Consider the following 16,318-nt stretch of genomic DNA (forward strand, 5'->3'; position numbering starts at 1 on the left):
ACGTTTAAAAGGTGTTATGAATACTGTTTGATATTCTACTAATTGATAACTTAATCAAAAGTTAGATTATTCAATAATATATAGACATTTTATAAAGTGTACGAAGACTTATGTGAGATAAAATTTCCGGCACTTTTTGGTTTTTGATTTTTAAAAAATTAAGTTTTAATATTTTTTAAAAACTTTTCATGTAGTTTTGTTAAAAATGGATCATAGATTTTATAATGAAATACCTATTCCGAAATATTAATTCTAACCAATGGATTGGGGCCTATTTCATTGAAAGTCGTAGGTGTACGAAGACTTTTGGGAGCCACTGTAGTTACAGGATATTTATCGTTTGCAAATGAAAGTAATTATTTTCGTTTTATATTAATCGTTTGCTAGTAAAAAGTATTTATCGTTTGTCAATAGAAAACGTTTACTTTAACTGTATATTTATCATCTGCTAGCAAAGATATTCTACAATAAGAAGCAAAAAATGGGAGAAGAAAAAAAAGTTCTGATTTGCTGCACATGCACATAAAAAAGCACAAATATAAGATTGTTTTGACTTTTTAAGTAACTTAAACAGTGCCCATTAATGAAAAGGTGGTTTCCCTTCCACACTTTGTACTAACAATGGAGGCCAAATATGTTGGGAGAGCGAAAATTGTGCCCAAGTCTGAAATTCCAATGGAAATGCCATTGCATTTCGGGGGTCAAACTAGCAACTTTGGAACCTCGTTGCGGCCAAACTAGGACCTATGCAGTCAAACCGCTTTACCTGAACTCATATCTAGTGGGATGGGACTTACATCTAGAATTTCGTCCAAATCCGTGACCTTCAAGTTTGTGCCGTTTGGTCGTCAGCTCCCACGCAAATTAAGCTTTGGCCACAGTAAAATTAAACGGCGATAATTTGAGATAAGCTATTTAGATTATAGTACAGCAAGCAATTTCTTCCTCTGGTGCTTCATCGAACTGTCTCGTCCTGCCACCAGTTCTGCCAGGTCTATTGGACTGACTTCGAGTCGGTTGAACATAAACTCCTGGTGTGCCATCCACCCTGCACTGTCTCTCAAAATCTCTGACCAAAGGATCGACGTCACTGTAGGCGTCCAATGAGGGTTCCCGTGGCAAATCCGTCTTGAGCAACGGTGGCTTCATCAGAACTTGCAAAGACACTTTGGTTCAGGGCTTATTTCTAACTAAAGAAGTGCATGAGGCCCATAGTCCTCAAAACCTATTTTCGTGCATATAAAGCCTGCTTTTGGTCTCAAATGTTTAAATTTATATAAAATTGAAAAGCTCAGCTCCCATGAAAATTAAGCTTTGGCCACAGTGAAATTAAACGGCGATAATTTGAGATAAGCTCTTTAGATTATAGTACAGCAAGCAATTTCTTCCTCTGGTGCTTCATCGAACTGTCTCGTCCTGCCACCAGTTCTGCCAGGTCCATTGGAATGACTTCGAGTCGGTTGAACATAAACTCCTGGTGTGCCATCCACCCTGCACTGTCTCTCAAAATCTCTGACCAAAGGATCGACGTCACTGTAGGCGTCCAATGAGGGTTCCCGTGGCAAATCCGTCTTGAGCAACGGTGGCTTCATCAGAACTTGCAAAGACACTTTGGTTCAGGGCTTATTTCTAACTAAAGAAGTGCATGAGGCCCATAGTCCTCAAAACCTATTTTCGTGCATATAAAGCCTGCTTTTGGTCTCAAATGTTTAAATTTATATAAAATTGAAAAGCTCAGCTCCCATGAAAATTAAGCTTTGGCCACAGTGAAATTAAACGGCGATAATTTGAGATAAGCTCTTTAGATTATAGTACAGCAAGCAATTTCTTCCTCTGGTGCTTCATCGAACTGTCTCGTCCTGCCACCAGTTCTGCCAGGTCCATTGGAATGACTTCGAGTCGGTTGAACATAAACTCCTGGTGTGCCATCCACCCTGCACTGTCTCTCAAAATCTCTGACCAAAGGATCGACGTCACTGTAGGCGTCCAATGAGGGTTCCCGTGGCAAATCCGTCTTGAGCAACGGTGGCTTCATCAGAACTTGCAAAGACACTTTGGTTCAGGGCTTATTTCTAACTAAAGAAGTGCATGAGGCCCATAGTCCTCAAAACCTATTTTCGTGCATATAAAGCCTGCTTTTGGTCTCAAATGTTTAAATTTATATAAAATTGAAAAGCTCAGCTCCCATGAAAATTAAGCTTTGGCCACAGTGAAATTAAACGGCGATAATTTGAGATAAGCTCTTTAGATTATAGTACAGCAAGCAATTTCTTCCTCTGGTGCTTCATCGAACTGTCTCGTCCTGCCACCAGTTCTGCCAGGTCCATTGGAATGACTTCGAGTCGGTTGAACATAAACTCCTGGTGTGCCATCCACCCTGCACTGTCTCTCAAAATCTCTGACCAAAGGATCGACGTCACTGTAGGCGTCCAATGAGGGTTCCCGTGGCAAATCCGTCTTGAGCAACGGTGGCTTCATCAGAACTTGCAAAGACACTTTGGTTCAGGGCTTATTTCTAACTAAAGAAGTGCATGAGGCCCATAGTCCTCAAAACCTATTTTCGTGCATATAAAGCCTGCTTTTGGTCTCAAATGTTTAAATTTATATAAAATTGAAAAGCTCAGCTCCCATGAAAATTAAGCTTTGGCCACAGTGAAATTAAACGGCGATAATTTGAGATAAGCTCTTTAGATTATAGTACAGCAAGCAATTTCTTCCTCTGGTGCTTCATCGAACTGTCTCGTCCTGCCACCAGTTCTGCCAGGTCCATTGGAATGACTTCGAGTCGGTTGAACATAAACTCCTGGTGTGCCATCCACCCTGCACTGTCTCTCAAAATCTCTGACCAAAGGATCGACGTCACTGTAGGCGTCCAATGAGGGTTCCCGTGGCAAATCCGTCTTGAGCAACGGTGGCTTCATCAGAACTTGCAAAGACATTTTGGATCGGCTCTGACTCGTATAACCAAATCGTTCCATGGAATAAGCTGGATCCTCGTATTCGAAATGCTTGAGGGGCCCGAAGACACTGAGCATGCCGCATTGCTTAGCCACCTGTTGAACCATTTCCAGAAACCCACCGGCTGCGTTGTCGATGAACAGCAGGAAAGCTCCTGGTTTCATGCAGCTGAATATCTCCTGTAAAGCAAAGAAAAAAACACATTAAGCTGAGAATTTAGCAGAAAAGGATTTTGGGGGGACTAAATAGTTCTTTTTCTTTTCTAAAGTAAGATTCTGACGTTTTCTTGAAATGCAGCTGAAGCCTAAAAAGTTAAGATATAGGGTAAAGTAAGGTAATGACGCTTAGCGGGTAACCCCACAGTTAAAAAAATTCCTGAAATTTTACGGTAAAAGTTACTGGCATCCATGTTGCCAGTAACTTTTACGATAAAATCCTATGTTACTGTAAAATTTTGCAGTAGAATAAACAAGAGTTAGAAAACGCAAAATTCAAACTGCAGGTTCGATCCCAAGACCTTCGGGTTGGCAGTCGGCTTTGCTACCCACCATACGAGTTAGGATACAGGAGTTACAAGAAATACGGTGTTGTCCGCGTTACACTGTAAGTCACGTGGTGTATCAATTAAGGAGGGGGCGGTTGAATTTTTTCTCTACCTTAACTACATATCTAATTACACATGTTTGGGAGCGGGAGGGGGGGGACTGCATTAACGTTTCTATCTCAAATATAAAGACTTAGCCAAGGAGGTCCACAAATCCACCTGCTTACCTTTTCCATCGAAAGAGGTATTCTAAAAACTGAGTTTTTTGAAACAGTTTCGAAAAATTACCTGAGGAAAGTTACTGAACCCATTATGTCACCTAACACTTACCAGAGATATCTAAAATCGAGTCTTTAAGACTTAAATTTTGGGAAATGCCCGAGGGAAGGTCTCCAAACGCGTCCTTCTTACATAGCCAAAAATCGTTTAAAATTGCCATTTTAAAACTTTAAATTCCGAAAAGTTATCGGCCGGAAAATTTGAGCCCCATTCCTTTCCTTATCGTCATAAAAACCGACCTACACTTGCATTTTAGAGCTTCAATTCGGAAAAATTTACGGTGCACGCTCTCTCAAGGGAGGGGCGATCGCCCCCATCGCCCCTCCCTTGTATCCGCCCTTTACAGGTGGTCAACTTACAAAGGTTGATTTATATGATAAGGTCTAATTCCGTGCCTGAAAAAAAGCGGTCAACTTAGACAGGTGGTCAACTTCACAGGTTTTACTGCAACTGTTTTTAAACACGCTTTTATAAGCTCCACTTGTATGTTTGTGAGTAACTCTCCTTTGGACTAAGAGCTAGTGGCTTATTACTGTTAGTACATTTCACCACTTTATGAGCGTTCGTGGACGAGCGGTCTAAGGCGCGGGTCTTCGCCGACTCCCACCTCCGGGAATCATTGGGCGTGCGTTCTAATCCCGTCTATACCGAAATTAAATTTATAATCTTGCAACTCAATTTTTGCGATCGGATTCTTTTAACATTTGGAATGCAACCTCAGACCTGATGACAATGCAATATTCTATAGACAAATTAATTTATTAACGATAAGTTATTAGTTTATTCTAATTAACACGCTTTTATTAGCTTAACTTGCATGTTTGTGGGTTCAACTTTCCTTTGGACAAATAGCCAGTGGCTTATATAGTAATTCTATACTTACTTATATTAATAATAATATAAGTAATTCTATACTTACAACGTACAAATCAGAGCTGCGGAATGTAACAATGTTTGCCCATAAATTTACCAGAAAGCATTCAAAATGTCTGAGGCAAATAATGCAATAGAATACTAAGATACATTCCATTATAAAAATTAGAGACGTACCGAGTACTCGGTAACTACTCGGTACTCGGCCTACTCGGCCAATTTGCCGAGTACTCGGTACTCGGCCAAATTTTGATCCGATACTCGGCCAATACCGAGTAGTTGCAAAAAATTGAATATTGTCCAAGACAGATATTAAAATTTATAAAAAAGTGCAAACATATATAATATTCTGCAATCATTTATAAAGGTCAAATTTAAATTTTGAGAATAATGAAGTTTGTAATGCTTCAATGGAATAAATCTCTATTTTAATGTCCCCAAAGTAAATAAAACTTATTTATTAAAAATTGTGCAAAAAAAAGTAAGTATAGAAAACATGGAATTTTTATATTAAAAATGGATTTTTGCTACAAACAAAAATTAGTTATAAGAATTATAAAAATACCTTTGCTTAAAAAATAAAAGGAAATAAAACAACGTTAAAAGCACATTACAGACATGTGTTATAGCATTACAAGGAATTCCTTTTTCAATGCACTAAGTGTGACCTCGTGGCTTTAAAGGCATCCGACAAAAGTCGGATTCTTTTGTCAAATGTCTTTACATTCTTTAGCTCACATTTTATGCACTGAAAAAGACGTTCCTTATATCGCAGAAACACGTGTCTGCAGTGTTCCTGCACATTTGTTTTATTTGCTTTTAAAAATTATTTATGTTTGGCAGACTATAACTATAATTGGTATAATTTGTTTTAATTCCAACTTGATTCATACCTTTTATTTATGTATTTTTAATTTTAAATATAATTTTTTTGTAAAATTTTTGACATAAACAAAATTTTTTAAATAATGCGTAATTAAATTTCAGCAGGAATTTAGTTTTAAAAACTATTATACATACAAGGAGGTCTATACAACTATTCCAATAAGTTCAAAATTCATCACGTGTGTTGGTGGTCCTTCTTAAAACGTAATTAGTACTTGGTAACTCAGCCGAGTAGTGAAAGGCCGAGTACTCGGTAACTCGGTACTCGGCCGAGTAATGAAAGGCCGAGTACTCGGTACTCGGCTACTCGGCCAAAGTGCTACTCGGTACGTCTCTAATAAAAATCGAACATACGCACAAAGATTTCATTTAAGAGTTACAAGGTTAGCAATATTTAGTATCTAAATCTTATTTGAAATAAAATAATAGTTTAAAAAACACGCTTCAGTAGCAAAATGAACTAAAAAGTTAAAAATAATCTTTGGATGACAAGTATGTGAAGTAATTGCCCAAACACTTAATTTTACTGTAATAGAAAAAAAGCGTGGGGGGCTTCTTATCAGTTGTCTTAAGTTTCTTCCACTTGTTACCCATGCAAAAATGTAAATAGGCACTTTGTTTTCTAATTACAGTAAAATTAAGTGTTTGGTCAATTACTTTATATACTTGTCATCCAAAAATTATTTTTAACTTTTTAGTTCATTTTGCTACTAAAGCGTGTTTTTTTTTTTTTTGGTTTTTAAAACTTATTTTTTTTTTTATATTTATGAATATCAGTAGACACTTTACCCACCACTGAAGTTGAACATTATACATCATTTTCTTCTTCTTATAACCTTAAACTACAAAATTCAATAGGTCCCCACGACGTTCGAGTAAATCCACATTTAGCATCATGGGCTCTCCTACTATTATTATGGTGTTTCAAGCAGTCAAGTTCCTAGCACGAGTGTCATCCCCTCCCCCCCCCCTCGAAAAAAAAGTTTAATGTTTTCATGTTAATATGAAATTCAGAAACGACTCATTCATAGTGACGAAAGTTTAAATTCGAACACAAATTTAAACTATAAACTATGAATTCATTTCCTGCAAAATTTGCCCTATACTCATATGCACTGCTCCTTCCTGCAATTTTGGGCCCTATTTTTGAAAAATTCGATGGATAGACATATTGGTGGACAATTTAAGAATTAAAGTTTTCATATGAGGCAGTGAGAAGAAGAGGGATGCAAGTGGACATTTTCAAGTTTTAATTAGCTTCTAGGTAGGCTTTAATTGAATTTTTTTTCTAAATCATGCTGTAAAGCAGCAATGGACCTTATTCACGGTTTGGCAACGATCCCATCAGCTGTCCGTCTGCGGGTATTTTGACCTATTACGTAGTGTCAGCAGTGGTAAAAAAAACTCGTTTTATTTAAGGATTGCTGGACTTCATGCGCATAATGAACATGCTTAAGGTATAAAAAGACTTAGGACTGCATGGAAAATACCAAGAAAAGGGAAAAAATAAAAGGAGAATTCGAGTCTTCACCATGTTTCTGATAAGGAACCTAAGAGGCTTAAACCCATGAAAATACGATAGTAAAGAGAGGATTTCGTATCAAATGAATTGTTCATCATTCTTTATGAAACGTTTCTTAGTTGAAAACTTTAAAAAACTCCCATTTTTGAACAGAAAGAAGAGTTTATAGGCCATACAAAAGCAAGTGTTATTATATGCTGTAGTACCGGATTTTCGTCTGCTACAGTTCCCACAATGCACAGCAGTGAGGGTTTTTACCCGCAGTGACGTCAGGTGAATACTGTCCATTACCAGGGCTTCTAGTACCATGTCTTGCCCCAAGACTGAGGAGAGGTTCACCTACCATGTGTACTGGTTGGTATACGCCCAAAATGTCGCGGCCAAAATGTCGCGGGACAAAATGTCGCGGCCAAAATGTCGCCGGGCCCAAAATGTCGCCGGCCCAAAATGTCGCCGGTCCAAAATGTCGCCGGTCCACAATGTCGCCGGCCCAAAATGTCGCCAGTCCAAAATGTCGCCGGTCCAAAATGTCGCCGTCCCAAAATGTCGCGGGTCCAAAATGTCGCCGGTCCAAAATGTCGCCGTCCCAAAATGTCGCCGGCCCAAAATGTCGCCGGTCCAAAATGTCGCCGGCTTAAAATTCGCTAGTTCAATTTGTACGAAAAATTTAAATGTACGTCGATACTTTCCAGCATAAAAGTTGCGAAAGAATATTAATTGCCTTTCAAAGTAAGTTCCTTCAAAAATTCCAAACGTTTTCTCTTGTCTTAATTCGTAAACATCAGATTAATTGCAGAAAATTAATAGTTTTCAGAAAAACATACGTTTTTCTGTATACTATTACAAACGTAAACATGTGAAAGGCTGCTGCAACGGAATTCTCTTTCTCGTTTAATCTGATTAATAATAATACTCAAGATGTAACATAAAGGATCAAGATGTAACGCAAGGATTCAGACAAAAAATTGGTATGGAAGTAAAACTTAACTGTTTTAAACGCGAATGAAAGAATAGTGAGGTGCAATTTGAATATGGCAAGAGAATAGGCGGTTTGTATTTTTTGGCGTAATGAAGTAAAAACAAATAACTCCTTCACTCTAGCATATTATTACGGTAGCGACAGGTCAGTCATTTAGGGGATCAGGCGGAATGGCCCTCGACTTTGAATTTTTTTTTATATACAAGTGGGAGTGGTTTTTATAGCAATCCTTTGAAATTTGCATTGGTTATACATACGCCCGTTATCCTCCCTCTCCCCTTTCACTGGAAAAATTCGAAATCACGGGCCAGGGTGGAAATAAAGTAGAAAAGTATCTTAATGAAATTTAATTTTCTCATAGATTTATCAACATTACCCTAAGAATTGTAAAAAAAAAAAAACTACGTTTTCAGTGAGATATACGTTGGTTAAAGTAATATCAAAACTGCCGTGGGAACTCCCATCTCTTATGAGTAAAATTCTGAAATTACGTCGAAATGTTCACCGTCGAATGTTTTGAAATCAATGAAACCCGTAACTGCTAAAACAGGTGTCTTTCACTCAAATTTTTGAAAAACGACTCTGATGACAAATATTTTCAATTCTCAACATTCATGAAATTTATATATTCGATAGAACATCAAGGGACAATTTCAGAACAGCTATTTTATTGCACGTTTTCAAGAGGATACTTTCATGCATGCGAAGTAGCGCTTGTCAGCTAATCACATTTTCCAATTTTAAATAGAAAAGAAAAAATTTCATAATGTAGGGTGAAATAACTGATGTCAATGAGATTATTCAGATCAATTTTGACCTAGACTTATTTTTAAAATGAGTTTCAAAAAGTAATAGTTCCAGCTCAATATAGCTTGGTAATTCAGAAAGAAAAGAATATTGATAATAATAATAATAAACAAATAAGTTTTTCTCTCTCAGAAAAAAATGCTGTTTTAATTAGTGAATTTTTACAACGCAAATTATATAAGAATGCAAACTCAGTTTTTATTTAACACTCACGCTAGTTAAAGTGCTACAAAAATGAGAAGAATACACGGCTAATTTAGATTTTATTGATATCATGCTCAACCTCTCATATATAAATTCAGTATATTTTTCATTGTTTATTTAATTACACTGACTCACGTAAACGATTACGAAACTCAACTTAGAACGAAAATAAGGCTTGTTTTTCGTTTAATTTCACTTGTATACTGCATTTTTGTATGAATCCTCGCATTACTTCTTGAGATATAGCAGTCACATAAAACGATAAAAATTATTCTGTGATTCATCCTTTTGGGATGACTGAAGCCAAAAATAAATGAGCAACTCGCCCGTTAAGATATACCTGTAGACCAAATTTTGTCTTAACCCTTGTACAGTAGACCCTCGTTTTACGCGGGGGTTATGTTCCACGGAAATGCTGCGTAAATCGAAACCGCGTAAATTGAGACCTAATATTAGTGTCAAAATAGGAATTAGGTTCCGTAGATTGAAAAAAATACTTCATTCTAGTGATGACTAATTGTATAATAAGTTTAATGTGTACTTATATCAATTTTTATGCACAATATGCATAAAGAAAACAAACTAATTTCGTGTTCTGTTTATGAAGAAGAGCTGACTATGATAGTTTTTTTGGTAGTCATTAAGAATTTTTCCTCCAATTCTTTGCTTAGCATTAACTCATCCATGATCACTTACGTCATTTCCATGATAGAATCTTCTTTCACTAACAAATCAGAAAGATCATTCCTATTGTCTACGGATGGTTCGAAAATTTTCAATGTGAGCTATTTTTGGTTGTGTGTCACCGGAGTCGGTATCCGCGTTGGTTTTGACCTCCTTTGTCACTCCTAAAAGCTCTTCTTCCAGTGAGTTCTGAACTGTGTGAGTTTAATCACTTTACTTCTGATGGAAAAAGCTCTGGAACCAATCGCATAAAATGTCTCCAAGGACCCAAGTTCGATTATTATAGCACGCCAAAATGCAGTTAGTTACGTGTAATCTGCAATCTTTAGGAGCTTGAGTTTTGAAAGAGAGGAAAATGTTACCTGTTTGCATTGCCGCATCTGCGTAAAACCGAAACTCATCTGCGTAAACAAAATAAAGGTGTCAAATCTTCAACCGCGTATAATCGAAACCGCGTAAAATAAACCCGCTGAAAACGAGGATCTACTGTATTACTTTTTGAGATATATCAATCACAGATAATAAAAAAGAAAGGAAAAAACATTCGATTGCTCCACCCTCTGGTGTTATTGAGCCCAAAATCTGTCCCCCTGCTGCTTCCTAACATTTTATTTGATTCCATTCATCATTTTTTGAGCAATGACAGTCACGCATATCGATGAAAACGTTCAGTTACTCCACTATCTTGAACGAACTGACGCAAAACACCACGCAGCCCTAAATCATATATGGGTACTTGCGGGTACCGTTCGAATTCTTACTACAGGTTTTGACGTAGAATGTCCCAAAAAAATCGGTCACATACAAACGCACACTATTCTTGAAGAAAAGTTTAAAATAATTTAGCGAACGTCAGAACTGAACGCCGTCAGAACGTTTTACAGTTGGTAGATAGCGAGTCACAAGAAATAGGATAACGTAACGCTTGTATTCTATTTGTTTGCTGAAAAACAGCCGAGAGTTGCGAATCAAAACGGAATAATCTTTTTAGAATTTATCATGAAACTCAGTTAGTCCAGTCCCATTTTTAACGAAGACATTCATTAAAGGCAGTAACCATTTATTCTGCAAATTTGGTGTTAAACATCATTTTTGTACATTTAAATTTTTCTTACCAACTGAATAAACGAATTTTGGATCTACGACATTTTGGACAGGCGACATTTTGGCCCGACGACATTTTGGACAGGCGACGTTTTAGCCCGGCGACATTTTGGATCGGCAATATTTTGGCCCGGCGACATTTTTGGGTCGGCGACATTTTGGACCGACGGCATTTTGGACCGACGACATTTTGGACCGGCGACATTTTGGACAGGAGACATTTTGGATCGGCAATATTTTGGTCCGGCGACATTTTGGACCGGCGACATTTTGGACCGGCGACATTTTGGGCCGGCGACATTTTGGACAGGCGACATTTTGGACAGGCGACATTTTGGACCAGCGACATTTTGAACAGGCGACATTTTGGACCGGCGACATTTTGGAACGGCGACATTTTGGCCGCGACATTTTGTCCCGCGACATTTCGGTGGCGACATTTTGACCCCAAACCGTACTGGTTATCTACATTTTTAAATTTTTGCCACTTGCATCCCTTTGCTTCTCACTGCCTCATATGTTTTATAAATTGAAAACCACTTTTGGTGTCCCCCGGTGCGATCCCACTGGTTACGCAGACCCTTTTTAATATGCAAGATTTGTCATCTAGTTAATGGAATGCAAGGCTTTGCTTCACATGCTCGCATCTTTTTTGGATTGAAAAATCGGCTCATTGCAATCGCAAAACATCCACTATAATACGTGAAATACACCGCCAGCTCAGTCATTTCCAGCCGAGGAGGCGGTAATTTACTGAATATCCACTATAATATTAAAATCTGTTCGCGTCCGTCTGTCTGTCTGAAGATCGATCTTCTCGAGAACCACTGCGAATCGGGAGTCAAACGAAATACCGATCAATTCGAAATTTTCCAAAGAAAACAATAGGACCAATCTCATAATTGTGCGACTTTAATTAGCGGAGATATTAATTAAAACGTTAATTAACATAACGTTATTCAGGAATTTTTATTTCTTTCCTGTTGCCATTTTGCATATGGGTGAGCAAATAAAATTCTAAAAATTGTTTTAAAAAAGATTTTTCTGGCTGCTGTCCAAATATTAAAATTACGTTTCCATCTAGAATTTCAATTTAAATTAGTTTAAAATTGGTTGCTCTATTCGGACATTTATCGTCTGCCCTTTCTTATTTTTCACATTCAACGTTCTTAACTCTTTTCAGCATATGAAAAATGTTTCTGTAGTCATGTTTATTGATTGTAGTGTAAGTTTATCATTCATCGGCCTCATATTTGGGTACATTTAGGATGTGCGACTAATTATGTTTATTTTGTTGGACTTTTTACCGTCACATGGGTGAGTTTTCGAATGGCTCTTTTTCCTTCCTGTTTCGATTTTTGCACAGTTTCTATCGTTAAAAGAACACGTTAAACTAAGATTGTTTGGATTTCTTTAAGTGAAACAGAGTTGAACAAAAAAGATTGTTTTTAAGGATTTTAACTAAAGCTTAATTGGAATCTGATGACTTGATATTAAATTTATCCTTATTGGTATTTAATAAGTCTTGGTGCTTTAGTTTCACGTAATCAACAAAAAAGTGTGTGTCATTTTATGTAAAAAGCTGATTGTAATTGTACATAAATATTTCAGATATATTCTATCAGATTTAATTTAGTTTAAAGTGAGCACATATTATAGTTGAGAATGCATATATTTTCATCTTTTGTGCTAATTGAAAATACTCATAACTTGTATTATTGATAAATATGACTAACGTTAAAGAGGTTTTTGCCAAAAATATGCTCTACTGGTGTTTTGCAAACCTTGCATTACGCGTAATTATTTACTCCTTAGCGCTTTAGAAACTGATGTCAGAATAATTCAAAAACATCAATTGAACAGCTCTTTCATTTTTAAAGTAGCCCGTGCAACGCCGAGCACGCAAGCTAGTATCTACTATATTTTTTGCTGTCTTGCACTTTCAACACTGCTCTTTTTATTTATTTCTTTCTGGGCTGGAATCTGTTTATAAAATTTAAACGAGCATGTTCAGGGGCGGACTGACCCGCCGGCCCATGCGCACTCAAGTCGAAACACTTTTTTTCAGTTTTTTTTTAATGTTTTTTCTTATTTTTTATTGCAACTTCCTTGTTTTTTTTTTTCTTCTGCGCTCACAAACCTGTCTGACTTCTGGGACTTCACTTCGCTTTTTTTTTCCTTGAATCTCCGAAACCTGTGTTGTGTGTTCCATCGTTTTTTCTTCCTGCACCCTTTTTTTTTGCGCCCTCTTGCGGGACCCAGTCCGCCCCTGAGCATGATTAAGTTAAAAAAAAATAATAATAATTTGAATTTTGACCTCTTGAATTCAAATTATGTTTTTCGCAATCACGAGTGTGTGTGTTTATGTGTATGGAGGTGTGGGGGGGGGGGTATGTGTGTTTGTGTGCAGGGGGATATATGCATGTGTGTAGGCATATGTGTTTGTGTTCAGGCATGAGTGTGTGGGTAGTTGTCTGTATGTATGCGTGTGTGTGTATGTATGTGTTTGTGCGTGTGTATGTGCTTGTGTATGTTTGTAGGTATATGTATTTGTGTGTGCGTGTGTGTGTAGGATATTGACGCAACCTGGATTCGGTTTTCGCTTTTGGAGCAGCATCGTGAGGAGACGGTCGACGGTGATGCTGCAGAGGGTGATGGTGGGAAAATAAAATCAGCGTAACATCAAAAACAGTCAAGTGAGAACAATAAGCAATCGTGATTGCTCAAAAAAAAAAAAAAAAAAAAAAACACATTGCGATGCATCACGATGTAGAAATTCCAACATCGTGCAGCCTTAGAATATAGGTGTTTTTTTCGTCTTCTTGGGCCGTGCCCCCCCTATTGTGGGCCGTGCCCCCCCCTATTGCGGGTTCAGTGGGTGCAGATCCGGGCCTGGTTATTCTGCCGTTAATGAGGGGGAAGGGGTCAAATACGCTGGAAAAAAGTGAGACATCATTCAGGACCGATCGGTGGGGGGGGGGGGGGGTCAAAGGGTACATACTCATTGTATATTACATCAAAAAACATAAACCACGCTCACATTAATATAAAAACATCGTGCCTGGGGGGGGGGGAGTGAATTACTCCCTTCTCACCGCCCTAAATGAGGGGCTGACAAGATTTGTAAACAGCGTCTAACTATAATTCACATTAAAGCATCGAAATCTACTTACATAAACCATTTGTCTTGTCCCCGAGCAAGCGGCTGCAGAAATGAACTTCACCATGCTTACAAAATCAGACTGCTGTATAATTTTCTGTATATTCGCATTGAGTGGCAACAGCAAATTAGCCTGGACGTACTCATACCTAAAATACTGCGGCTGTAACATTTCCGCAATGCCGCCGTACTGTCCGCTCTGGAGTTCCCGAACCACGGAAACAAACACATTTCTCCACTCTGCCAGGTAGTCGATGACAGTTACGTGACAGTGAGCAAAATCAAAACAGTTGTGAAAAACTTGCAACATCGCGACGAGGTCAGAACCGGGGCCGCCGCCGAGACTGCACAGACGCAACTTCTCCTTGGCATTGAGGTATACCTTTATCATATTCGATTTCGATACGGCGAGGTAGAAGAGGTCGTGCGTCATGCCGGTGTAGCACATGGCGTATTTATGCAAATACGCGCAGCGATGGGCGGCGTCGTTGTAATTGGCGACAGAAACAGTCGCATCACTTTCCCAGGCGCTGTTCGGCAGATAGACGTCTTTCATCGTCTGAATCGCGTTCCTTATCGCTTGATGATTCACGGTAAATCGCGACTTCTCTTTTTGAAGAACTCGATCGTAAACTGACACAACGGTGTCGCGAAATTCCGTCATCTTGGGAAGCACCGTTCGTCAAAGTTTGTACACAGACAGACAGTGATCCACACTCCCTACGGCTGTGCAGCGATTGGAGCGACCAGTGATCGTGACGTAAGCGTCAAGGTCCTTTCGGGCTGCTAGAAACTGAGAGAAGGGAAATTCCCTTTCCTGATACTGCATATCTCCGCATTGATAACTTGTTTGATTTGTTAGCGTTTCTTTCCATTGGCGACTGGAGCACCGAAAAGTGAAAGGTCAAAGGAGCTGGGGGGGGGGGGGGGGGGTAGTTAGAGTCAGCGCTCCTAAAGCTGACTTTTTGGAAAATTGGGTTATACAGTCGGATCCCGCTACAAAGCGATCCGACTTACGCGAAATGGCTATAACGCGAGTTTTTCATGAGTAATGAATTTTTTAGTGCGGACACAAATTACTCGCCTGCAACATGAAATTTTTCGGAAAATAGCGGTGAGAGTTAGAATGGGCTTCGTTGACACTAAATATTGGTTTTGTGAATAGACTTTCATCCCTTTAGCATCACTGAAAGCGGAAGTTCACCCACTGTATTAGTCCAAACAACGCTTTGCTTTAGTTTATACAAATAACCGCTCCGATTCTTAACTTTTTTTTTTTCATTTTTCATATGAACGTTGAAAAAATACATTCTGATCGGGCTGCATAAACCTTCTTCATTTAATTATAAATATATTTACTATATCTATACTGTTAAGTGCTATAATAATGCTGTAGTGTACATACTGTAAGCACCATACTGCTTTATTTTAAGTTTCTCTCCCCATTAATCATTGATTTTGTGCTAAATTACAGAATTTTATGTCAAATAATAACGCTTTTTCTAAAATACAGAAAAGGTCGGTCCTTTGTAAAAGATACTGCAATATATAGTTAATAAATGGTTTGAAACAATGTGAGGGGTGTTTACAAACGTATGAAACAATTTGGGTATGCATATAAAAATTCCTAAACATACCTTGTTCCACAACGCGAAATTCCGACTTATGCGAGGTGTCTTAGAACGCATCCCTCGCGTAAGTCGGGACTCGACTGTATTAGTGGATTTTAGCATCCTTTTCGATCAAATGTCTTTTTTTTGAAAAATTCGGGACACTGCCTCAAAAATCAGTACACATAGCTGTAATCGGCTCCTTCCAATCAACTATTCTAGTGGTAGATAAATATATGTAAAAGTAAACTGTGCACTTATTCCAATACGTATGCACAAGGAAAACATGAATTAACTTAGTGTTTATAAAAAAGAGAACAAAGGTGCCCTCCTTCCTAAGAGCAATGCACCCGCCTAAATATTACAAAGACTTACACTTTGCCCTCCCCTGGAAAACTTTGAAATGTGGGGCCTGTTTAGCTTGATTTAGTTATTATTCACAATAAATGAATAAAAGATATGAAAATATCCTTCCACTTCCAGACTAAAGTTTAGTATAAAAAAAAAAAAAATGTTAACTTATATTTATTTCTTATTGATGAAATTAGTTTTTATGAAGTCCAACTTTGTTACTCATAATTAATGATTTTATCAGGAATGCCCACCCCCCTTAAGAGCAAGGGAACATCCCCCAAAAAAATATTGCAACCTCCCAAAAGCAAGAGACCCCCCCCAAAAAAAAAAAATTGAGAAAAATACCCGTTGAACC

At 38.1% G+C, this 16,318-nt stretch overlaps 1 protein-coding gene across 1 annotated transcript; it reads right to left on the bottom strand.

Moving 5' to 3' along the window:
* Nucleotides 1-355: 355 nt before the first annotated feature.
* On the bottom strand, nt 356-14,806 carry LOC129216893 (uncharacterized). The gene is made up of 2 exons (XM_054851109.1): nt 14,013-14,806; nt 356-3,137 (listed from the first exon to the last, which is right to left on the bottom strand). The coding sequence occupies exons 1-2, from the start codon at nt 14,661-14,663 to the stop codon at nt 2,688-2,690; spliced, it is 1,101 nt and encodes a 366-aa protein (XP_054707084.1). The 5' UTR covers nt 14,664-14,806; the 3' UTR covers nt 356-2,687.
* Between the last annotated feature and the right edge of the window lie 1,512 nt (nt 14,807-16,318).

This window comes from Uloborus diversus, chromosome 2, assembly GCF_026930045.1.
Source record: "Uloborus diversus isolate 005 chromosome 2, Udiv.v.3.1, whole genome shotgun sequence".
In the NCBI taxonomy this organism is placed as follows: domain Eukaryota; kingdom Metazoa; phylum Arthropoda; class Arachnida; order Araneae; family Uloboridae; genus Uloborus; species Uloborus diversus.

Excerpts from the sequence above, each read along its gene's own strand:
- LOC129216893 (XM_054851109.1), bottom strand. The coding sequence starts at position 14,663 with ATGACGGAATTTCGCGACACCGTTGTGTCAGTTTACGATCGAGTTCTT. Across the intron at positions 3,138-14,012 it reads GGACAAGACAAATGGTTTAT|GAGATATTCAGCTGCATGAA; the intron begins GTAAGTAGATTT and ends TTTGCTTTACAG.